The 26,744-nt window shown below is 36.3% G+C and overlaps 1 protein-coding gene across 3 annotated transcripts in view; it reads right to left on the reverse strand.

The window, feature by feature from the left end:
- LOC140150441 (uncharacterized) overlaps positions 1-26,744 on the reverse strand; it is a 39,077-nt gene that overhangs the window by 7,598 nt on the left and 4,735 nt on the right. The window contains exons 3-14 of one of the 3 annotated variants that reach the window (XM_072172462.1): positions 25,911-26,048; positions 24,587-24,756; positions 24,038-24,117; positions 23,190-23,507; positions 22,123-22,637; positions 17,089-17,124; positions 14,482-14,581; positions 12,880-13,490; positions 11,745-11,803; positions 10,692-10,849; positions 8,480-8,633; positions 8,026-8,274 (exon numbers count right to left, since the gene is read on the reverse strand). In XM_072172462.1, the coding sequence (XP_072028563.1) occupies positions 8,055-8,274; positions 8,480-8,633; positions 10,692-10,849; positions 11,745-11,803; positions 12,880-13,490; positions 14,482-14,581; positions 17,089-17,124; positions 22,123-22,637; positions 23,190-23,507; positions 24,038-24,117; positions 24,587-24,756; positions 25,911-26,048 (2,559 nt within the window). In that variant the 3' untranslated portion in view covers positions 8,026-8,054. Of the gene's footprint in view, positions 1-8,025; positions 8,275-8,479; positions 8,634-10,691; positions 10,850-11,744; positions 11,807-12,879; positions 13,491-14,481; positions 14,582-17,088; positions 17,125-22,122; positions 22,638-23,189; positions 23,508-24,037; positions 24,118-24,586; positions 24,757-25,910; positions 26,049-26,744 lie in introns of all 3 variants that reach the window. The other 2 variants (XM_072172457.1, XM_072172471.1) reach the window with 2 other exon arrangements.

Genomic DNA, 26,744 nt, shown 5'->3' on the forward strand with positions numbered 1-26,744 from the left:
AATATAAAAAATACCTGATGTAAAGTCAGTTACCTCATTCAAAACATACATTTTCAGTTTGTTTGATTCTATTTGTATAATATTATCATATTTTTTTTGAAAACAAAAATACATTTTAAACTTCTCTTTAATTTTCCATTTATTAAAATTGAATAGCTGACCCGCTAGTGACCATTAAAAAGCACTTAATCATGTGATGTAAAAATACGGTAGCTGGGTGTGCATAAATTGTTCGTTCGCATACGATACAGGTATGTGAAAGTCATTATAGTGCATACATCACACATGGAGGTCCACTGTTAAAAATTAGTGACCAACTGACCATGCAAATACATAAGTTTGATTGAGTCTCATGCATCATGTTTGATATATCAAACATATGAAGGGTAGACGAGGTATTGTTGGTCGAAACAGCCAAAAAAAAAATCTAATTTCATTGTCTAAATCAATTTATTATTGAAAAATAACACTTTGATGTTTTGCAAAAGTTCATTCTACAAATCATATACTTTGAAAACTTGCTTGATTTATCGTTGTTTATGAGTAATTATGTACGTTTTACAAAAGTGTTGTTGTTTCAGAGCTCTTTACAACATAACTCAAGAACCACAGGACCTACAAAAGTATAGCTGTGATATTTGAATTCTTCTACACACTCACTTTAAAATAGTCAATGCAATTTTTGCCAAAACTCGCTACCATTCGCAAGATGCTGTGAACTACCAAATCGCAACAGTTTAAAATAGTTGCTAACCTAAAATAAGTACAGTCTTGCTATGATCCACATCTGATACAAACTTCATTTAACATACAATGGCTGCTGGCTGTACTGCAATCTTTATCACAGAGGATGTTGTACTCACAGCATGAGAACAACATGTTTTCTGGCGATTGCAAAAACAAAGTATCAACAACACACAAGTAATCAAGATGGTAGTCTTGCCATCAAAGAGCAGAAAGCTTTCAATTGATTAATGAATTGGCTCCTTCACTTTTAATGTCAAAGCATACCCATACTATAATATAGATATGTATTAACTAATTATGTTACTTCGAAGTTTGTTGTGAACAAGCATTTCATTACTTAGTTCAGTTCTAATAATATAAAGCCATAAAAAGACTAAAATTTTAAAGTTTTTAACATGCCACACACGAAATAAATGCCTAAAGCAATATAATTCATTTGGTAATTGAATTAGCAATCATAAGACTTCACATTTTGTTTTTAAAGATACCTGTCTGGCCATTCACATTTACATAATAAAAATCAAGGTGTACAAGAAATATTTAATATGTTATATTACAAAGGCACAGTGAATTTTGAATTTTCCCACATATATTGCCATTTTGGTTTGCTTTATACATCATTGATATCTACTTATTATTGTGCCTTTTCTTTAAAGTGATGGTTGCTGGCAGAATTAGTAAATTAAGCTTAAGCAAGTAGCTGATCTTAATTCTATTTTAAATTACTCTGCATTAAATTATGACTATAAAAATCCACATGGAGTTTTTTAAACATTTACATTTTCATAAATATTTAAATGATTCATTGTTTTCTTTGTACATCAAATGTAAACGATATATAAAAGGATCGGTCAGTGAAAGTTGATCTGCGATGGATTATTTTCATGACATTTCTTTATGATCACATAAATACTCCACCTTTGTCTTTCAAACAACAAATGTATAAATAATACCACACTCTTGATTACGTAATGGCATTCAAGGTCTATTCCAGTAGAAATCCATACACTCCCCACGGAAGACACTAACTTAATCTTCCACACAGGGAGTAGGCATTTTAAATGGGAGTTACCTGAATGGGTGACTCCATTTGAAATCTGCGCCCAGTGTGTGGGAGATTAAGGTCATGTCTTCATATTAGGTATATGTATTTAAAATCAATGGTCTACATCCACTGTGTGAGAATGAGGAGTTTCATTCAAATAGATAAAGACACTGGAATGAGGTAAATTGTTATAAATTTTTGGTCTTCTCTGGAATTAAAATATAGAGAACCCTACCTTTCGGAATAGTTAGTAGAACACCAACTTCCAGATCATAAAGCCTCCTTTGTTGAGCTGGAAAGTTTTTTAGTTTATTTATAGTGTGTTCTCAAATAGGTGTTATTTTTTGACAAAAACAAGGCTTTTTTCTGGTATAAATATTTGGATATTGTTAAGAAAAGCAAACATGGAAATTTAAAAAAGCCAGCTTTGTTGCCTACAGTCAGTCTACTCTGAAGTACAAAGTAGTTAAAGTACTGACGTGGACATACACATTGTGCAGACTTCAAAGGCACGCATACAAGCAGCAGAGACGCAGCAATGAGCAATGTTTATGCGCTGTATAATCGCAAGCATTGTCGGTTTGTACTTCAGAGTGGACAAATTGTAAACCCTAAACAATTAAAAGAGAGTTTCCCTAGAAAATATCTAAAACCATGATCAAAATAACTTCTAAATATTCTACAATTGTTACATTTATACAAAAAAGGAGTGGTACAAAGTGAGAGGTCATCGTTTGAATGAGAAATTTATATTATTTTATTACAAATTTGAGGTCGAGATCATTTAGAAAAACTCACACAAATGATCAAACTTCTATTTACATAGCATTTTTAAATATTTTAAGCCTTTTTCAAGAAAATTTCGCAATTTTTACATATTTCCAGCATGTTGTACTTGTATTGGTATTATCACCAAAAAACACCCCTCACATTTCCCTATAATCCTGTAATTCAGAATATCCTGCAAATTTCCTAGAAATTAAATAAAAATTAAATTTCAAGCATTGTACTGCCCATCATTTCATTGATAAAATATGTTGTCTAATCCACTATTAGTTGATACATAGGAGTATTATATGCTAATGTACATGGAAGCAATTTATCAGAGAAAATATAATTTAGCACTTAGTAAAACTAGCATACAAGCAGTGCACACAAACAATTTCAAAATTAATAATAATAATAATAGCATAATTATTTATATCATTTCTAAATAATAAGTACTTGAATGCTATTTAGGCTACATATTAATTGACCAGCAAGCTACAACAAAGCAATCCTAATCCCACAGTTATTTCTAAACTATGTATTCTTGGCCTCTCTTTGTTATATTTCAATCTTTAAGTCAACCTACACTACTTTGTAGTCCCCGTTTGATCAATTTGCACAATCTGTTTCCTTCAGCAAAATACATCACATCCCCAAAGAAAAAGGGGACTACTAACTTTTGAATATGACACTGTGACCCACCGTATTGTCAACACATGTGCTCAACCCCTTTGGTCTGCTATCAGGGATGAATGTCTCCAAGTAAATAATGCTTGAGGAATTCAATGAATTGTTAGTTTGCAGGAACTAATTTAATTAGTATCAATTCAATGAATTACTAATTCAAATCTACCTTGGACAAGACATGCATTTAAAGCATGATCAAATTTGACATGATAAACATTGGAATTACAATGGTCACGTCATAGTCACAGCTATGCTTCATTATGCTACATAAATTGCTTAATGTAATATCATTAGGATACATATGCAGTCCTTCAATTATAACTAGGAACTAATCTTTTTTTATGATGTTAATTCCTAAAACAAATGAAGAGTTTGGTTCTAGTATTTGTGTCTTTTGGGTATCGTGGATCCAGACAAGAAGGATCTTTTATTTTCCCTAACTTTCATTATTAAATGCTTGTTATACAAGGTTAATATGCTTTATGTTTTTCTAAAGCTGCTTAAAGTAACTGTCCACAACTTATCCCTACAACTTATTTTGGAATGATATAAGTCTAGCTACAGATGGTTATGCATTTCTTGTGCAAGTATTGCCTTTGTTATTTTATCAAGCACAACAGTTTGATAAATGATATAATTCCATGAATATAAAAAGAATACGGCAACTTTTTCAAATACAGTAACGGCTTATTACACAGATTACAAATAACATGGCATCTTCACTGTGTGGTGTAGTGTTCATACCACACAAAAGCATTGGACTTGAGTTTTCTGGATTTCATAACTTAGTTTCCTAACTTAGAATTTCATAACTTAGAATATGCTCTAAGCAGATATATTACCTAAATATAAATATTATTATCAATTACAGATCATTTAAATCTAGTAAATTTAAGATTGTAAGTTTAAGTCAGATAAAAAACAAATACATCCTGTGATGGCAAAAACATCCTGAAAAACTTAACTACCATTCTTTTCAGGTGCATGTTGCTGGTGGTCAAGATTGTATCCTTACAGCAAACATGTTAGACATGGATTAAATACACTACTTGTCAGTTGAAATCACCTTTAACATATTGACTTAAATTTGGTACAATGTAAAATCTAATTTTATCTATAATATCTATTTATCTGACATATCTGAACAAGTTTGAATCATTTTCTAAGTTACTCCAAATCTGTTGGAAAGGATTACTTGCACAGACATAAACTTAAGACAGATTGGAAACCCAACAATGCTAACATGCATCTTGTATAATAATTACCCAAAAATATTGCAGTGGCTATGAAAAGCAAATATTTCTAACTTGAATTTTACCCAGTACATTACACATTTCCTCATAGAAAATGATAGTATCATAGTCACAGCATTAACACATCAGATTTAATAACCAAAGCTAAAATTTGTAAAATGATTCAAACAAAAACCTACCTACATGTACTGTATGCAGCAACAGTTCGTTTAGGCTGATTAAAATATGTATCGCATTTTACTTGCATGTCTTGATTTCACCCAAAGGGTTGTGATTTTTTTTCTTATAATAATAATAATAATAGAAATTTGTGCAACATCTTGATTGTACTAACATGAGAAAACATTAGAATAGATAACTTGTGGGAGATTTATCCTGAGAGCAACATTGTGCATTTCTTGATTTTGATTTAAACATTTGATCCAAACACAAGGAATTAATTCCTACCATGGAATTTTCAGATGGTACTCCATCTTTCATCAGTGAGTGAGTGACTGTATCGGGTCATGATCTTTTTGAACTTTGACCTTATAACAGACTCGTAGACTCCTGAAAGTTTGAACTAGTTGGTTGGTTGGTTTGATCTGAACTGCTTCTTTGACTCCACGTAGGAACCACCTGCTGTCCCTGTCAGGTATGTGAACTTTGTCCAAGTCCATGAAGTGTCCAGGAGACTCGATGTGAATGTGGTTTCAGAACTCAGATGCTGCACTACTAGGCCGTCTATGTTCATAAAAGCGCATTTTGACAGGGACAGCAGGTGGTTCCAATGTGGAGTAAAAGAAGCAGTAACCACAATAATATGTCCAGTTAGCCATAAAGGGTATATCATACTAGCAGTCACAGTATAGTAATCAAACACTGGTAGCATTTTCACAATCGCTACCGGGGTTTAGTCATGGCTAGCGACATAACAACAAAGTTGCCTTCAAGTCAACTGGTTGCAATTTGATACTACAGCATGATTCTGACTTATCGATCAGATATCAGCAAATGCTTTTCTGATAAGTGACCGAAATTATGTCACCAAAAAATAGCTATGCTTCTTGCAATTGCCTAGTATGATATGCTCAAGAGTGTTTAGAACATCTCTGCATCCTAAATAAACTATCAATTGATAAATTGAACTAATGAACATCTGTAATGAAGTGGATGTCATATTTTATTAACCTACTTTGTCCTGAACCATGCTCAAAATAGCCACAATAAACAGGATTATTGACTGCACAAATTATGTGCATACTAGTAGGTGTGTGATCTAGTAACACAGAGTTACATAAACATTTATTGGTGATTGCAGTAAATCTTGTTTATCATAATATTAGGTTTTTACACTCATATCTACACAACAACAAAACCTGTTCACATTACAAAATTGGCATCTTTATCCTGTGGAGCTTAAAATGGAAGCAGTACTGCTGGAAATGTTAATACAAATACATATTTTTTCTACATATTTTCAGTTCAATAGCCATCACAAGCTTTTTTGCACTGTTAACACCTGTATCGTCACTACCTATGTGAAATACCAGGATTTCATCACCTAATTCCATCTGTCCACCAATACCCTCAACTACATTAGCTTAGTAACATGCCAGACAGTACTGAAGCATTGTGATTTAACTATTTCCCCATTACCAGCCCAATAAATGAGAGTACTACAATGTATGTAACAGGTTGATGTGTGACACGTGACTGCAAAAGAGAGGTTACTCAGGTTAGTATAAGATACACATTTAAAATGTATTCAACATTGATTGTTTTACAATATTTACAATACTTTTCATGTTAAAAATACAACATCACCATGAAAATTGTACACTTTTTTTTTTATTTCAAGTTGTTGTAGATTATGCTATAATAAGAGTATCACACACATATAGAAAATAAGCATTTCATGGATGTAAGCAATGTTCATTTGCAACAGAAATTTGAGGTCATTCAAATGAATCAATTGGTTTCATAAAGGAGAGTACTATGTAACAGGTATCTTCTACATATGAAGAGCTTGTTTCCAAACCATGTTAAGTCCACAACCACATGTTTCTCATTTATAAGTGTAATACAATCCCAATTACTTTGACAAGTTTGACATTAGGAACAATGAGTTGTACCATCAACAAGCCATTATTTACCACAAAAATGCTGTTTAACAATATGCAGACTACTGTTCTCATTTTGGAAACAAAGGCCTCACAAAGTATTGTTACTGTGCATCCATCCACTGTTTGCTTTGTAATGGTGTATCCAAATGAAATTACTATATGTGACACGATCTGCTCCATGGGGCCAAAGGAGGCATTTTTGACAATTGAGTTACTATAATTATTACCTTGTAGTAACATTAGGCTATCAGATACTGAAAACACCAAAGGTCTAGCATACTTGGTTCTAAAGTTATGAGGTTTTGTGATGTGTATTTTCTTATGTATTTTATTGTTTTTTACACCATATTTTTGCCTTTATCTCAGTTTCAAATTTGCCGCCTTTGGCCGCCATGGACCAGATCGTGTCACATATATAGCATCACAACACATTGAAATATCACACAGGTAAATCAGAAACATGTGCTCGTGGACTTAACATGGTTTGGAAACAAGCTCTTCATATACTTATGAAAATCATCTGTCCCTAATCACTCACATAGATATATGCAGGTCGAAGTGAACATTTTGAAAGCAAATAGGTACTAACAGACAATAAAACATTATACACATAATTTCAATCAACTTTCATAATTTACAAACAGAAGGAAGGTTTCCTTATTACAAGATAACCATTGCACTTATTTTTCAGATCATTACATGAATGTTACAAACATATCTAAATTCAGATGTAGTTAGAAATGGAAAATAAAGAATCTTCAAGTAGATGTGTTGTGCTGAAATAGGAAATGATCATGTGTAATACATCAAGTCATATCGTTACCATAATATTCAAGTAACCTTCAGACTTACTCTTAGTGATGTACATACTGTACACTTGTGTACTTAGGCACAAAAATATATACAAACCTTGCTTCCCAATTTGCAAAGACAAATCTTGCATCGGTCAATTCTTCACCTGCAATTATCACTGAAACAAAAGGACTGAATACAAAAGCAACTACATACAACAAACACAGCACATAATTGACAGGCAAATGGTTCCAATCCTGCAAAGTTCCATCATGACTATACTTTATTTCACCTTAAGTTTGATAGTGACATAGGTTCGTATTTCATTGGTCTCAGTATCATATGCCAACCTAATCACACACAGAATTTTCATATGTACACTGGCATTTTTTTGCATTTTTTTTTCTCAACCATGTGTACACTGGCATTTTTTTTTACATTATTTTGGCACAACTGCTCAACCAACGATGTCACTACCAAATTTGCGGTGAAATTAAAGTGTAGTACCACTTTCTTGAAGCATATATTAGCACTTAATATAAGGTATCAAAATATAAAAGCTCATAATTAGCACTTTTCATGTACTTACCAAATATATATATATATATAAACACGTTTAAGTACTTACCAAATATCATACAGAAGGCACTAGGGAAATCAGCGTCGACGGTATTCCGTTCTATCCCTATCTCGTTCTCTCTCCCTGTCCCTATCACCACGTTCACCCCTGTCACGATATTCTTTGTCACGGCTTCGTTCACGGTACTCTCTACTTCTGGAACGTTCTCGGCGCTCTTTGTGTCTACTGCTTTTTGATTCACGGCTGCGATGTCGGCTACCTTCTTCTCGTTCTCTAGAGCTACGTTCTTTACGTGACCTGATAAAATCAAAATGTATTGTTATCATCTTTTAAGATGAAAAACTCAGATTGTACATGTGTTCAGAATAGCATTATGTTCTTGAGGCTAGTGTACTCACTGCAGCCCATTATTACAGGATTTGAAAGGTATGTCCAATACATTTCAACATAAAAATACAATAGCATACACATACTATAAGCCCTGGCCACTATAACCCCTTACCGTGATCCTGATCCATATGACTTGGACTCAATACCATGCAGGCAATCTTGTAGAGAGCTGACCAGTACTTTGCAGCGGTCATCATTGGCCACTTTGGATTGTTTAATGAGTGAGACGGCTGTCACAAGTGTTTCTATAGCACTGGCATAATCACCTGAAAAATTCAATGTAACAAAATACATATGACAAATACAAGTTAACTTTTAGCACATTTGCGAACTGTTACAACAATATGGGTAATATTTTGACAGGTTTGAATGTTAATACAGACTTGACATTTAATATGGAATATTTTTTGAAAAATTCCAAGACTGGTCTGGACGGAGTCTGCATAGACCGCACGGGCTAAATATTAATCAGGGTGTGTAAGGAGGTGGTGTAAAATAACTCTTTGACAGAAAATGTGGTTTCTATATGTTTACATTATGGTGCTCATAATGTACCGAATCTGCCTAAAATGGCGGATTTTGGGAGTCTGAATTTGAGCTTTGTGGGTGACACAATTTCGGACTTTATGCAACATGGTTCTGTTATTATCAAATTTATAGGGGTTTGAGGTGATATTTCTTAAACTTCGTCAGCAACTGGCATTCATCACAGCTGAAATACGCACAATGTACCAAGTTTTTGTACAGGGAGGAGCTTAAGAATAGGGCTCTTAAAAGCTGTATGTACTCAGAAAGTTTGAATGGCCCTGGGGTCAAATGTTATACACTTACGGTACAAAAATAACTGTGCGGATTCCTGGTTGTCCAATGAGCTCACACTGTTTCTTTGTGTACAGTAAGTTTATAACATCTGGCCCCAGGGGACCAATCAAACTTTCTGAGTGCGTATCACTTTTAAGAACCATATTTTCAAAGCTCCTTCCACTTTCAAAACTGGTAAATCACAGGTGCATTTCAGTTCTGACGAACACCTATTGGTATTTAGGTTCAGTAAAATCGCCTCAAACCTCAATACATTTGATAATATCAGAATAATGTTGCTCAAATTCAGAAATTTTACCCCAACAAAAATCAAATTCAGTCTCCTTAAATCCGCCATTTTAGGCTAATTCACTACATTATGAGCGCCATAATGTAAACTAATGGAAAGCACATTTTCTGTCAAACAATTATTTTACACCATCTCAAGACACACCCTAATTAATATTTAGCCCGTGGCGTTTATGCAGACCTCTACCAGATCAGACTTGGAATTTTGCGAAAAAATATTCCATATTAAATGTCAAGTCTGTATAATAATAAAAAGACAATAAAGTTTCAAATGATTAAAAAAAATACCATTGTGGTTTCATTGTGAAAATTATGAAGAAAAACCACTGCATAGCACCTAGCTTTTTTACCAAATGAGTCTGAGACAGACTTTATTTTGGCCTAATGTGAATTAATTATGTGAAGAATATTTTTAAAACTACTTTGTTTCTCAGGCTTCTTTTCAATTCAAATTGTGATATTATTTCAACAACAAAAAAACCACATAGCACTCATACTAATTTTTATTTACATATGGGAAAGATGGTAATTCCAACATCTATGTGATCAGTATTTTACATAATACAAACATACTGACAAGATTTGTGCTTTTAGCCAAATTGAGACATAAAAAGTAGAGGACTCCCCCCCCCCCCACCACCACCACATTTGACCTGGTGTAAGGTGATGCCACAAAAATTGCCACATATATCACAACAGGGTTTTAGCTAGGATTTGACAAGTGCCTATCATTTTCACAAAAACTGCCTGTCCAAAAATATGATCCTGATAAACTTAAACCAGACCTTTGCACCTTCTTGGGGTTCAATCAGTTAAAATAACCATTGCTATAGCCTTCATTTATTAGTCTGGTCTTATTTTGAGTTCACAGAATTTATTCCAGCATTATTTTTAGATTTTGCATATTCCACATGCATTAATTTTGATTGAGTCACATGTCGTCAATTTTCAATTTTCAATCATTTTCTGGCAGGTTATGAATGCTACACTTTGATGCAAACCCCATCAAAATCAGACATCCGGTTACCAAGTTATGAGCAATTTATCAATGGCTGAAAACAATATAAAACAAAAGAATTTGAACACTGTTTTTGCCAATATCTCAAAAACAATATTAACGACATCCAACTCATTTCTCTTGATCATGTCACATATGATAATGTGTGTACATTCTAACTACATTCAAAGCAAGATTGATTAGATGACATACATACCTGCACTGGCATCCATAACAGCTCTTGATATGGCACTACTTGATACATTACGGTTTCTAGTCATAATCTCCTCAAACTCAGTTTCACCTAGTTGTGCAGCAGAGCCATTAGGGGGAGCTGCTGCTGCTGCTGCTGCTGGTAGAGGAGGAGGATCATGTCTGAACAAGAAAAGGAACATTCATTGTTATGTCATATGGTCATTGATACATTTGTTGTCTTTATTTCAACTTCTCAAACATTTTTCAAAAAGTTACAAAACATGGTGACAGTCACCGACACCCGAATTGTGATACCATAAGGTTTTTCCTTCAGACATCAAAAAAATTTTAAATAATAAATTTACATGTTGGGTTATTAAAACATTCTATATAGCAAAAGAACAATTTTAAAATGTTAAAATGTTATACGTTAAAAAAATGCTTGGTCAACATTTAAATAACATTATGTTATAATATTTTATGGCAACTTGCAACATTTTTTTTCAGAAACATTCTTTTGAATATGTTATGAAAACGTTTTATGCTTGTCAGGAGATTTTGCAATGAATGTGGTTGAAATTGAGTCATTGAGGAATTTTAATTTCAGCACCTCTTTCTTTGCTGTTTGACTTAAATTGAGCCAACTCAAGAAATTAGCATCCCAATTTAGCTTTAAGGGAAGGGGTATGAGCGTTTGGACAGTATTTATTGTGGGACATTAGAGCACATCAGACATATCGAATTGCATTCTGAATCGTCCTTCTGATATCAAATAATTTTGATTTTTTGAAATTCGCAATGTAATACACATTTTATGACAAATCATTAAAAATTGATATTTTTGATATTTAACAGTACTCGAAGTAAACTATGATGCTAAAATTTACATTAGGATTAGGATTATAGTTGGATGTGCAGCCACTATTCTAATGTTGCTACCTAAATTCTTTAGACATGTGTGGACTTTCAATATTACAGTTTTAAGGGTATCTTTTGGGGGCCTTTTGAAGTAGAATATAAGACAAAAGTTGCAGGATAAAAGAATAAATGAAGTCCAGATGGATTGTGATATTACCTTTCTGGTTGACGGTACTGGTCACTTCTGGCTGGTGCTGCAGCTTGTTGATCATATCCCTGCTAAGTTGAAAACAATCAAGAATATGATATTGAAAAAGTGTGTGTAACAAAATGTGTACATGTGCACAAAATTAATTCTTTGTCTCATGTCGCCTGCATGCGCAAAATCATCGTAAAATGTAAAAACCATGACATATTAAATCATCTCGCTCCAGCTCTTTTCCTCACCGTGCAATGATACACTAGCCTGGCTGGTGATCACATTAAACCGTGTCAGAGACTGACATGTACAGCTGTTGTCAGGCGACATTTACCTGAATTTACCTTACATTTTTATGTCTTTTTCTTATTTTTGCCTAGTGTTTTTCCTACTTCTTTCTAATAATTTTTAATGAAAATGGCTTCAGGTACGTCAATAATACGAGTGAAGGTGTTGTATGAAAGAGAAAGCATATGGTTGGTATTATACCAACAAAGTCATCAGCTACGTTTGCGGCAATTTTGCAAGAAATTTTAGATGGAAAAAAAACCTTGTGTCACTGAATTCACTGGACTGAACTTGACAATATGCAATTTGGATGCAAGATGCACTATTAAAGATCGAGATCAGGCTGTGTGGGCCTCGATGCCGTTGTGTTATCCACTTGATGGCCGAGGAGGTCCATTGAATTTTTGAAGTCAGAAGTGACGTGAGACAAAGAATTTAAAAATAATGTTGTTAAAAAGCCTCATTCTGCATTAAATTTTTGATGTGAGACAAAGAATTAATTTTGTTTGGCCTAATAACAATTATATTAATGCTCATCTAATGCAGGGCTCCAAAAATATAGCAGAAGATTCATTTTATTTGAATGAGCCATCAAATGCATTGCAAAATTATATTTTATAATTAATTTAATAGATATGCAATAAAATGTTACGAAACCATAAAGTAAGTTTGGTATAGAAAATTATCATACTTAAGCTAATAATTTTGGATTAATTCACCAGATTCAGTTTTTGGTTTTAAACCAAAAACTGAATCTGAATCAGTTTTTGGTTTTAAACCAAAACTGAATCTGGTGAATTAATCCAAAATTAAAATTAAAATTCTCTCTAAGGACAAGCCTTGAAAAATATGTACTTGTACTCACCGGTGATGCTTGAGGTGCAGGGGATGGCCCTGAAGGAGGAGGACCCTGTCCTGGGAAAAATGCAGGATTAACATGAGGTGCTGGAGGCCCACCATGAGTAGGAGGAGGGGTTGCCTGACTTGTTGGGGGTGGTCCACTGTGTGGAGGATGTCCTCCATGTGGGGGAGGTCCACTGTGAGGTGGTGGTGCTCCACTATGGGGTGGGAGTTGTTGATGTTGTGGAGGGGGTCCACCATGTGGTGGTGGGGGTCCAGCATTAGGTGGAGGTGGTCCACCACGTTGTGGAGGTGGTCCACCATGTTGTGGCGGTGGTACACCATGTTGTGGTGGTGGTCCACCATGCTGTGGTGGTGGTCCACCATGCTGTGGCAGTGGTCCACCATGCTGTGGAGGTGGAGGCATGGGTCTTGATGGGGGAGGTCCTTGCATTCCTGGAGGTGGAGGACCACCTGGAGGACCTTGTGGTGGGGGCATACCTTGGGGTGGTGGAACACCTTGTGGGTATCCTCCTGGGCCAGGGGGTGGTGGTCTGGGTGGACCACCAAATTGTCCAGGGGGTGGGGGACCTCCAAATTGTCCTGGAGGTAGTGGACCGCCTGGTGGAGGACCTCCTGTGGACAAAACAAAAACGAAAGTGGTAACACATAAGAGAAAGTTTGGTGCTATAACATACCAGAGATATGCATACAAAATTGTTTACAGAGATTCATTTAAAATGTCTGGTATTAAAACATTGGGATAATAATTAATTAGACTCATAACACATGTGTATTGATATAGAATGGCGTGTATATGCAGTTGGGCACAGCACTTATGCACCTGTCACTTGTATGACACACTATTCGACCCCGGGAAAGGTGCATCATGGGTGGGTCATTTGCCGTCAAATTATCGACACAGTGTACAGTCAGAGAAGCCACTGGTCAGTTACAACATACATACATTAAAAATGCTTATAGAGTGCTGCTACATAAAGAAAACACATAGGTGTGTCAATGTCAGTCACTTTACCTTGGTGCATCAAATGTCCATCATCAGTGGTTTCCCTAGCTTTCAAGCAACATATCAAAACCTGATGAGCCCATGAGAAGTTATGACTACCATGGGCCATCCATAATAATTGCTCATAAATCATCAGTCGAAATACAGTTTCATCTTCCTTTAAAAATCCCAATTCCCCGAAAAAAATACATTTGGGTATCAGCATGCGGGAACTGGGGTTACTGAAAATTTGCTATTTTTTATGTCATCAAAATGATGGTATAACGGTCATTGGACAAATGACACACCATTCCCGGGGTCGTAAGATGCGTCATACAAGTGACAGGTGCATTACGCTAGTTGTGAGTTGCGTAATGTGTGACTGGCAAATACTTATATGAATTTACGTGAGCTATGCGCGCAGTAACAAAAGCCGAATAATTTTCACCTATTACAGCCCGAACAAACTTGAGTAAGCAATAATTGTCCTTGAGTGGCACTGATACCAATATCTATTATCAGCTGAATATTGTACTGTAATTGGTGACCAATGGATCACATAGCAAAGAGATGCAGTTAATACCAATATTTGGTAGTAAATACTAAATAGTACTTTCATACCTGGTGGTGGTCCTCTGTCCCATTCAGGTCGAGGGGGTGGTCCTCTAGGATCGTGCATGGGTCCTGGTCCTCTTGGTCCTGGCCCACCTGGTCCTGGAGGCTGCAGAAATTGGACAAGAATTTGAGACACCATAGTTAAGCTACTTTATAGCATCTATTAATGCTTTGTCTATCTCTTCATCATGCTGCTTGTCTTTATCTGTCTGTCTGCTGCTTTCTTTCATGCTTTCTGTCTGTATGTCTGTCTCTTTCTCTCTCTACACATATCAATTGTGGGACCTTTACAATACACATACCGTAAAATTCCGTCTACAAGCATATATATGCCTCTAAACGAGGTTTTTTTGACACAAGAGACAAGAGGCAGACACTCTCAACAAAAACGTTATTTGGAGTTTGAACAACTATATTACTGATAAAGGCGGCTGTACAAACATGTATATTTGTAAGACCAATCTATTGCACCAAAACCCAGAGAAGGGTATTGGCCTTTCATATCTTTCGTTAAAAAAAACCCTCGTTTAGAGGCATATATGCTTCTAGACGGAATTCTACGGTACTTGATTGGTGTTTGGAAAATTACAGAGTAAGTAAAGAGTAAGAGTCTAATAGTACAAATTACATACACAGTACAATTTATGACACCTCTTACATATTCATGAGTTAATGGTGCCAATTAATTTGGTCAATCGTGTATGAAACAACAAAAATAGACCAAAAAAAAAACCGTAGCTACCATCAGCTAACCTATGTAACCAGACTATTAACCATTTGAATATTGTCTGCTATTTGACTACAAGTTCGATCCCAGCGTCAAAATGTGGCACCAGAATTAAATTGCATGTCAGACTTCTATTGAATGTAATATTTTTGTTGTCACTTTTCTAAGGAACTTGGAATTTAATTTTGGAATGTTGGATCAATGACGAATGGCAAGTTACCATGTAGGCCTATTTATTCGAATTAAGATAAATGAATAATTGGCACCATTAGCTCATGTAAGAGGTGTACTAGAACAAGTACTACATGGTTCATATCTGGGAAATAGATCAAACCCATTTCCCTTGGTACTGGCTACAGGCCTATCACCCCTCATCCTCTGGGTTTTGGTGTTATAGGCCCGTTGCCTGTACCTTAGTATTTGTATAATTTCATATGCACACAGGCATTTAGAATCTTGAGCTACTGTTCTTGAGCTACTGCTCACCTTGAATAAATACATAACAATGAGTCCCACTTAAAACTATATTCATATATTCATTTACATCAACACTACAGATTCTGATTCACAATACATGACAAGACAAAAAGTCAAGAAACAAACTAATACTAATTAACAAAATTATATACCGGAAATCTAAAACCCCATTTATTAAAATATTTATGCCAATGGTACATGTACATGGATTGGCAAATCAAAAATGTCTGAAGATTTTAATTAATTTACTACATTTATTTCATTTTTGATCATCAAAATTGGAAGAAAAATTACAATCTGCATTTGTTTAGAGTCAGTCAGTAAAAAAGCTACTAATACTACATAGGACATCAGTCTACATAACATTTACTTTGTTGTTGTTGACATGCACTCCTACACATTTACTTTTATTGTGCAGGCCCTTAATTATAAGCGTTTCATCTAACAACCACTGAAGACCTCTTTCAACCTAGCAATTACAACATATTATCAAAAAAAGTTAACAATAATGGGTAGTGTATGCTTACGATCTGATAGTAAGAATTATGTTACTTGTAGCAGTAACAGTACAATCAATTAACATTGTTTCAGAATTCAGATCACCATTAATTCTAGCAATCATTATGAGCAAACACCTGATTTACAGACTTAGTCAGTGAAATATACAATAATCAAACCAGGTTTTGGTAGTCTCACTTTCCAAACATTGGTTGAAAATTTCCAGACGTATATAATGTACACACATTTTCACCCATTATTGCAGGAGGTCACTAGTCCTTTTACAAGGATAAAGAGATGACCAGCTATTAAAGGCCTTGTATATACAGCATTAATTTTTGTAAGTTAAAAAAAGTTCTTAACTTAGTTCTAACTGGCAATAAAATTTTTAATATTTGGCCAATTTTTAGAACTAAGGGCCAAACAATTTAGTGCTGTATTTTTCTGGAACTACTGTTACTTATCCCTTACGGGTGGTCTTAACCCTGGAATTATGGAAACGTTTGGGCCTCATAAAAGTATACATATCTAGAATGGCAAAGACCTGATGTATCCATCTGTGATTCCAGAAAACTTTCAGGTCTGATATTTGAAAAAATCTTTGGGAAGAATAGAGCAATCTTCACAAATAAAGTAGTCTAAGAAAACCCACTTAATTTACAATGGTAAATCTGCAATCCTGAGTCAGCAGCATGTCAGCCGCTACAACTCACCTAGCAATAAATTATTATGAATCATGAAATCCACACAGGTGCATTGCGCTATTTATGGTCACGCCCCCATTCTGGTGAAATTATTATGGAGTACTCAAGCTGATGGTTGGGGTGCCCATTATACATACCAGCATGGGTTTCATAACATAATACGGTTACAATAATATCTACTTGCTAGAACAAGTATTTTAATATTACCTGGTACTGGATAGGTGGTTGGTTCCACTGTCCAGGCTGTATTGATTTAAAAGGAACATTTTCATGTAAAATACATTTGAATACATGTGCATGTATCACAATACTAATGTTTTTCCACTGACTTCAACTAGGAGAACTCTGATTCAGCCATGTTTGTGTGTTGCTCATGAAGTGGAAAATAGAGAGTCTATAAAATATTTGTGATAGACAAGATACATGCATAAACCTTTGCAATGCTGAATGCCATTTGAAATTATTGCTTGATCACCTTATTTTCATCACCATGAGTGACAACCCAACAGGTAGCTTATTTTCATCACCATGAGTGACAACCCAACAGGTATCTTATTTTCATCACCATGAGTGACAATCCAACAAGTAGGGTTTCTCATAATATTAAGCATAGTGCTATACAGAATTCTCCTAGTCTATTCGTTAGGTTTTCCACACATCCCAAATTACAAAATCTACCAAATGTAGTCTGTAGTAGCTACAGATTATACACCAACAACCAACATGTGAAGTTTCAGCATCACCTGTTAATGAAGGCCGATTGGTCCATGAAGTGCGATATGGCCATGCGTTTTGAGGTGGGCCCATTTCTGTTTCACCGACTGTTTTTCCAAAAATCGCGCCGTTTTCGGTTCAATGAAGTATATTTTTAATGTTTGACATCCTACACCGATAAAAGTATACATTTTTCAACAGGAAATTGTCTCAGGAGTTCAGAAATACAATTAAAAAAAGCATAGGGTGTAGTCATATAGAGTTAGAGATCAAAATATGTTGAAAAATATAGAAAAAATTTTATATTTTAAAATTTACAGTTAAAAAACAACCATACACCCTATTGAAATTTAACCTGCATTTTTCAATTCTCCTCAGTTAGACCTTTCCAGTGATATATAACTTGATAGGTGTTATGTTTGGTAAAATAATTTTGTGCGATCATTTTTTCAGATAAAATTTGAGTTGCAAATTTTCAGCGATTTTTGATACACATACTATAATCTCAAAAGTTGAAGAGTACATTGCTTTATAACCTTTATAAACATTCAAACTACTTATTTGCAAATATAAGAGACAGTAATAAATAAATAAAATCACTTACATTGCTTTAAAAAAATGAAATGCACGACTCTGACTGAAGTGCTGGTGGGTATCGTATCATGGCTTAATTACCAGCCAACCAACAAAATTTTGCAATATATCTAAATTAACTTTGCAAACATAGTTTGGGACAGTTTCATGAATTTAAACAATATTTAAAGCTAAAACACAAAAACAACTTACTGACAAATGCAGTTTAGACTCATCTTAATAGATTATAAATAAATAAATAAAGTAAATAAAAGAAGAACATAAAAATTGGATGAAATTATACCCCAATGTCCAGGGGCCGCAGGTTTTTTTTATGTTGAGAAAGATGTTTGAAAAAAACAGTGGAGGCTATGACAGTGTTGAACGGACTCTTTGGCTGATTCTGATGCATTTATAGTCTTATAGATACAGTTACCTCTTGATTAAATACAAATCTAGTTAGTGAGGATTCATTTGTAGCCATAAAAAATCCTCATCTGATGCCATATGATAAAATACCGATTTGGACCTTCATCGGTCTGGCTGGACGTTCTGCTACCCCCCCAATTTTCTCATTAAAACTATGGGTTTGATCTTGTAATTAAGCCTACATTTTTTATACATGTTTACTGGCCTGCACTTTATTTAATTCTACTCAGAGCATATTAAATTTGTAGTGGACACAAAAATTTCACTCCATATTTTCCAGCACGATCTTGCGCGCAACTTTTAGAATTTCAATGGCATTGCTTTAAATTAAGTACCAATTAAGAATAAAAAAGTCTTCAACCTTGGTTTATAATTAAGGAATAACTCAATGATTCAATAAAGTAATATTTCTTGGGTATTGTGATCTATATAGCTTACTCTTATAATGTTCCCATATTTCCTGCTCCCCCTCATCCTGCTCCCCCTCATCTACCACCGTGCAAAAATGGCTATTTGGGGTTAATTAATTAGCAATTACTCAAAAACAAGATAACAACAGGCATTTTTGTGACTTTTAAGTAGCTGACATATATATTCCCTTCAATTTGGTACCGTACCAAATTTGACTACATGTACATGTAGCACATGAATTTAAAATTATACACCCTTGTCAATTTCCATGTTGGTTGCACACATGAAACAATACCACCTATTTGTGGGCTCAGCTCAAAACGCACGGCCATATATAAACTGCTGCGCACACATTTTTATGTTTTTTTGTGTGAATGCAAAGATACACATCGCTCTATCGCTTATCACGAAGGCACTTGATGCTGGCGTGATTTGGAAGACATGCACGATCGAGCAATTGGCCCTCATGACTATGGGGACTATTGCTGTTGGCGCAGAGATACTGTCATTTACAACTTGGTGCAGGTAATTCACAGTTTGTACATCCCAGGAGAGTATTTTTTATATTGTGTTTGTATATAATACACCATTGGCAAGGACATTATTACAAGTATACACAAACTATTAAGCCTACATTTATAACTGGCTTGGAAATATGCAATAATTTCAAAATCATCTTCTTCTGCATTTACACATTCATATGTCCTATATCAATCAGTATGGGTGTCAGCTAGTTGCTAATCATGGCCATGAGGTGGATTGAAGTAAAACTGTTGTTGGAGATGCTAGGATATCCTTACAAGTCATTAACTTATTAAATACCACATTCAACCTTATCACTACTACATGTAACTACACTACATAGCACAATCTTGCTGAACAGAAATTCCCAGATTATTAAACAGTACATAGTGAGCAAGGGGGGTTGATTTCACAACATCTTGCAAGACATTGCCATCGCTACTATAGACTTGGCGGCTACTTGATGATGCAAGACGAAGGTTTTGTGAAACCAAGCCCTGTCAGGTGAGACAAATGTCCCATGTATCATGGTATGCATATCCATAAGGTATTGATCCATTCCATGAATCCAATCATGTACTATTTCTGTAGGTCATTTCTGCCACTGGCATCATCTTAGATATATTTGAATGAGTGTTTCACTTTCAAGCATTCATCTTATTTTCAAACTTGCATGAAGATAAGAGTGCAAACTGCTATGTGACCTATGGACTAGTGCATGATGGGAAAAGGAAATGGTCTAAACACAATTTCTACTTAATCCCACACACATACATCGGAATGTGGGCATGTTGCCTGTGGGGGTTGACACTAAGTCAGGTTTGGGAGCGAACTCAAAAATAGCGCGAGTGCACACAAAAGAAACTTTGTGCGTAAGATGAGTGATGTCACCAGGTCCGAACGCTGTACTGTCGTCATCTGAATTCAAGTATGCTTAGAGAGCACAGGCGTGAAATATTCCAATCTATGTTATTAATCTATGCCCACACACCTTGCAAAAAATGCACCTGCTTAAAACATGGGATAAGGCCAGACTGTATTGATATTGAATAGCATTAGCATTACACACAGTTAGAGTGCAGCACCTACACCTACACTAAATAGCATAAACGTTGAGTTAATAGCTGTCAGGCATAATGAGCATGTCCATGATTGCCTGTGACTTTTGTATGTACAACAGGGTTTCATAAGTCATGTACAGCTGCAATGTACATCATGCTCAGGGAATGCATGTGACCAAAGAGTGTACCGCAACTTCAAACACTAATAACAAGTTTAGTGCACTTTGCGTAATGTGTAACCGGAGCACTTTCCTAATTTTATGCAGGTATAAGTTGACTTTATTTTGCTCCAAAAGCATCTCAAAAACTCCTCCAGCCTTGACAACCATAACAGTGATAATATATTCTTGTATAAATTGTTACATAGACATAGTCAAATCATTGTACAGAAAGACCTAAATACTGCACCTTTCACCTTCAAGTAGTAAATGCAATATACTTGGCACACAAGTGGACTATTATGGTCGATAACCAAATAACCAAGGAATAACCAAATAACCACTATTATAAGCATAAAATGAATGATAAATGAGCCTCTATGGCGCAGCATATTGTATTAGTACATGTAGGATTTTCTAAAACAGACATTCTCAAATAGTAGTGCACGGCAGGGTTCCAAGTGGTACGCTACCTCACTTCTGGAACCCTGCCACAGCTTACACTCCTGGACCACATTGGATAGTGGCACTAAAGATTCATTTCATTTCACACAGTGGCACTTCAGAATATCCATTTGAGAATGCCTGGTTTAAAACAATTACTGAGTTCACACTACATGTGGGGATTGAAAACTTAGGGATTCAATCATGTTTCACCATTGTTCATCACCGTTTAACAACGATACGTCTGCGTTGGAGTGTCCGGCACGTCTGCTTGGTTTACTTCGCTCGTGCAGCTTTAAGCCCGAGCATAGTAAACCACGCAGACGCATGGTTGTTAAATGGTGATGAACAACGGTGAAACATGATTGAATCCCTTTCAACAATGAAAATAAGCTAAAGATTGTATAATTCAAAGGATTATTTCATGAGGAATGTGTCAGTTAGTCATTGTCACTCAGCCTTGGAAAAAAGATTGGTGATTTCAGCAATAAAACTACAGAATAACGCGGCAATGTTTATAGCCGCTATCTCCAAAAAGTACGTAATTCAACTTATAAGTATGTATGCACATGCACATCGGTTCCAGGCATGAGGAATTTATGTGCTCTCACGTAACGCGTATTCGCTACTGTACAAGTGTGGATTCATCACAGATTAACAACGGTTGACTCCTGCACAAAGGTATAGGAAGAGTTGTTGAACTAACATTTTACAACTAATTCATTATACCAATACTGATCTAGATGATCAATTTACAATTAATTTGTCAGAGTGATCATCATGAACAAAGAATACATTCATTCAGGTGTTGGTGCACAAACTAAACTAAGTTGGGTTGGGTAAGAAGCTTCTTTCACCCATTCATCTACCATCCCTATTATAGGTGGCAAACACCTTCATAAACAAAATATAATATGTGCTACACTTACCCCACCAGGTCTTGGTGGTGGAGGTCCTCTCATACCAGGTGGTGGACCTTGCATCCCTGGGGGCCCTTGGTTGGGCGGAGGCCCACGTGGAGGTCCTTGGTGCGGAGGTCCTTGGTGTGGAGGCCCTTGGTGTGGTGGCCCTTGGTGTGGTGGCCCTTGGTGTGGTGGCCCTTGGAATGGTGGCCCTTGGTGTGGTGGTGGCCCCTGGTGGGGTGGTGGCCCTTGGTGTGGTGGTGGCCCCGGATGCGGTGGTGGCCCTTGGTGCGGCGGTGGCCCTTGGTTTGGTGGCCCTTGGTGTGGTGGCCCTTGGTGTGGTGGCCCTTGGTTTGGAGGTCCTTGATGTGGGGGTCCAAAATGTGGTGGCCCTTGATTGGGTGGCCCTTGATGTGGAGGGCCTTGATTTGGAGGTCCTTGATGTGGTGGTGGGCCACCATGAGGTGGAGGTGGTCCTTGACCAGGTGGTGGTCCATGTGGTCCTGGTGGTGGAGGACCTCGCGGTGGAGGTCCACCTCTACCTGTGAGGGAATCAATGAAATAAATGTGTAGACACATGAAGTTTGACCATATTAGCGGCCCTCCTCTAATGCACCCCCTAAAGAATGTTTTTTGCGAAAACAATCTTAGTGCCCACTTTCTGTATTCCTCATAACATGCTCAATCGGAGGTTATTAACGGACGTGTTGATACTATGCTTTTTTCCGTACAGTACGCGTATTGTTACAGAGAGCCTTACTACGGGATGTGTGCACTGTACTGAAGTAGCCTGGGTTAGGAACAGTAACCTCAGATTGTGCACTGTTTAGTACTCCTGTACTACAAATTCAATCAACTGTCTCATTAAAATCACCAACTAAACATTTCCGTTTAGGGAAATGATTTCATTTCATAATTTTAATAAGCGCCCCCTTAAAATGACTGACTTAAACGCTTGGGGTGCTAATTCGGTCAAAATATGATACATAATCTTTTGTGGAAACAATTTAAATATTTATAACATTGTTTATTTCTCTAACAGATTTAAACCAAAGTATCCTGTGGAAAAATGAACTTTAGAAATAACACCTTACCTGGCATGAAGGGCTGCTGACCTGGAGGTGGTGGCCCTTGTCCATGTGGTGGACCCATAGGACCACGTGGAGGTGGCCCTCCAGGGCCTGGCCCCATACCTGGTGGACCACCAGGCCCTGGGAAACGCTCCCTTGGTGGTGGCCCCATTCCTGGAGGTCCTCCAAATGGAGGCCCACCAGGACCCATGCCTCTTGGTCCTGGGGGACCTCCATGACGATGAGGTGGTGGTTGATCATGGTTATTGTATTTATTATTCTCATTTCTTCCGCGGTATTCCCCAGTTGGAGGGCCTGGTCTGCCATCAGTTCCACCTTGGGCTTTAAATAAGAAAATAATTGGAATCATAAAATAACACCTGTTCTTTAATATAAGAATGCTTCTTTAAATTTTTAGTTGGTTAATCAATTAAAAAAAAGGAACTAGTAGAGCACTCATTCTATATTTCTGTTTTTCTATGTTTCCATTTCAGTCTCAGATCCTAGACATGTGCAGCCATGAATCAAAAGTTACAATCTATTGATGGCAAATCATACACTCCAAGATAGTGAGAACCAATCAGAGCAAACGTTAGTAAATTACTAGCCATGCATAATGTTGTACAATTGCACGGGCCGCACTCCGCATAGTACACAGTGTATTTTCAAACATTTTTAGTGACAATTTTGTTATAAAAATTGCAAAAATTACTGTATTTTTTTTCTCGTGTATGAAATAGGTTGATAAATGCGTATATTAGATGCATCAACATCTCAGTACGCGTGCGTTATTTTGTACAATTTCACTCCCAAAAAGTGATACACATGTATAAACCTATAAATCATGCAGTAGATGTGTCACAAGCCCTTACCTTTCCTTGAAGCAGATTCAAACTGTTGTAGATTCTGTCGATTAAATTGTGTTACAACAGGTACTTGACCATGCAACTCTCTGAAATAAAAGAAACAATGATGCATAGTTTTGTGTCTGTAAATATATATATATGATACTTGCTTCCAACTTGCCAAGCAAGTGCTTGTTCAAAAAAGGTCTGGTATACTTAATTTGTGTTCAAAAGGGAAATTAACCTGAAACATAATGTGACATAGCTAACCTTAAGGTCAAAATATTCTACAAGTGTACTGATTTCACTAATTGTGAGAAATAATTTGACAATTCAACTTCTTTTAAACAACATTTGTACCAAATTCCAATCCCAACCCTAACCCCAAAACACAGGAAAACAAATTAAATGAAGAATATTATACAAGGTTTGTCTTTCAAACATTTTCCGAATAAGCTATGTGCTATGCTTTAATACTTTTATTTTAGAATAAGTTCTATGCAGGATTTTTGTTGTTGTTGTATTTTTAGCCCACCTTTTCTTGGCCCAAAAACATGCCTGTAAAAACCCAATTACCTTTTAACCAAGCCTTGCATTATGAGTCTGAATGATTGATCTGAACCAACAAAAATGGCTGCAAATCCCTTGGACTGTCCATTGGCACGATTCTCGTAAAACTTGATCTCAAGCAAATCGTTGACCCCTAGATCTGCGACAGCATCTGACAGATCCTGGTCAGTTGTCCACTGCAATGTCAGAAATAAATATGTACTTGACAGTTATAACAAAGCTCACAAAGTCAGTAGAAAATATATTTAATGACAAAATGTTAAACAAGGGAAGAGGCTTATACATCATACACTGGAACATAGAAACATTCAAATATTACAAACAATAGTGGGAATTCCAACTGAATGAACGTAGCTTTCAATAGCGTGACGATTTTTTGTGTACGCCAGCGTGTGCGACTGTGCGTGAGTCAGTAGCGTAGCCAGCGGGGGCAGGGGGGCAGAGTGCCCCCCCCCCCCTGACAAAAAATGAAAGAAAAACGGGCCCCTTTGCCAAAAAATGAAAGAGAAAATCAAAGGGCAAAAGCAAAAGAAAAAGGGCAAGGAGCCCCTTTTCTAGCAAAATTTAGGGCCAAAATAGTGCAAAATACAAAATTTTTCCACGCTACGCGCGCACATTGTAACAATATATAGCCCTTTTAGCCGGATAATGGGCGAAAATAATGTAAAATACCATTTTTTTTTTTTTTTCTCGCACATCATCCCAATAAGGCCTTTTTCGGGCAGCTCAAAGACATACAATCTCTATGTATTGTATGATGCAACTGCAATTTTTTTCGTCTGTGCCCCAAAATTTTTATTTTGCCCCCCCTGACCAAGAAAGCTGGCTACGCCCCTGGCGTGAGTAACGCGGAAGTGAATCCAACCATGCCAACGCACTCGTGATTGGTTAGCATTGTATCCAAGGTCGTGCATTCGCGTTGTAATTTGAAATAAAGCGATATGCGATATAATTAGAATTCCTACTATAGCGCACAAGATGCTATAATATTATAGCTCCAGCTGGATTAACTCAGGGCAATGTTTATAACAGTTTAACCCTATTTGACCCCATTTGACATTTGACCCATAACCTACCTCTAACTCAAACCACTGCCTACTCGAGATAAATCAATGCTGTGAAGATGGACACCAATACTCACTTAGATCAAAAGACATCACATAATCGGACACACAAATGGAGGGACATACAGACGGCAGAGGACTTCAAATATTTACAGTAAATTTTAATGTCTACCAACACAGCTAGTAATTACTTGCTATCTTTCACACATATATTTTGCCATTCCCAGAGTACACTACTACTATTTAACACAAATTGATTGTCTCACCCATGTTAGGTTGCCAACATAGAGGCCAATCCTCCTTGATGAATGTGAGAAGTTACTACTACTACTACTGGATGATGTCCGGTTGACTTGGGCAGGTGGTTTCCCTGGAGGACCAGCATCACCACCAGCTGAATACCTCTGTACAAAGAAACAAATCAGTTTAAGAAACTCACTAACCTGTGACAGCACATGGGCCATAAGTTTAATGGTGGTTGTTTTATAATAAACTAAAACATGTCATATAATTTGCCTTGAACTGTCCTAAAAGGTAGTACCTTGCCAATTGTTTTAAGCTTGAACTTTAAAAAAAATGACACCCAGAAAATCAGAAATGTAATTATTTTCACAAAATCACAGTTAATCCCAGAAAAGTGACCCGATTCATGCAACAGGTTTGCTCAATAGGGGTGGTAGGTAGCCATATATATAGGTCCTTATGGTCTACCCGATAAAATCAATCCTGATGATTGATAAAATGACAAAAACACAACACAATGAACTACACCTAGAGATTAGTGTTTTTTTAGTTCAAGTTCAATCTCTCTTACAGATCTGTCCATATCATGTTGGGTGATCTTCAAAGGAAAAATTGTCTTTAATGATTTTCCAGATTGTCACCCTAATTTCATTCAGGACATATATATTGCACATAGCACTCAAATACATCTTTCAGTGTTATAACCAGCTTGAACTTTAAAAAAAATGACACCCAGAAAATCAGAAATGTAATTATTTTCACAAAATCACAGTTAATCCCAGAAAGGTGACCCGATTCATGCAACAGGTTTGCTCAATAGGGGTGGTAGGTAGCCATATATAGGTCCTTGTGGTCTA

Source organism: Amphiura filiformis, chromosome 1 (genome assembly GCF_039555335.1).
Source record: "Amphiura filiformis chromosome 1, Afil_fr2py, whole genome shotgun sequence".
Taxonomy (NCBI): domain Eukaryota; kingdom Metazoa; phylum Echinodermata; class Ophiuroidea; order Amphilepidida; family Amphiuridae; genus Amphiura; species Amphiura filiformis.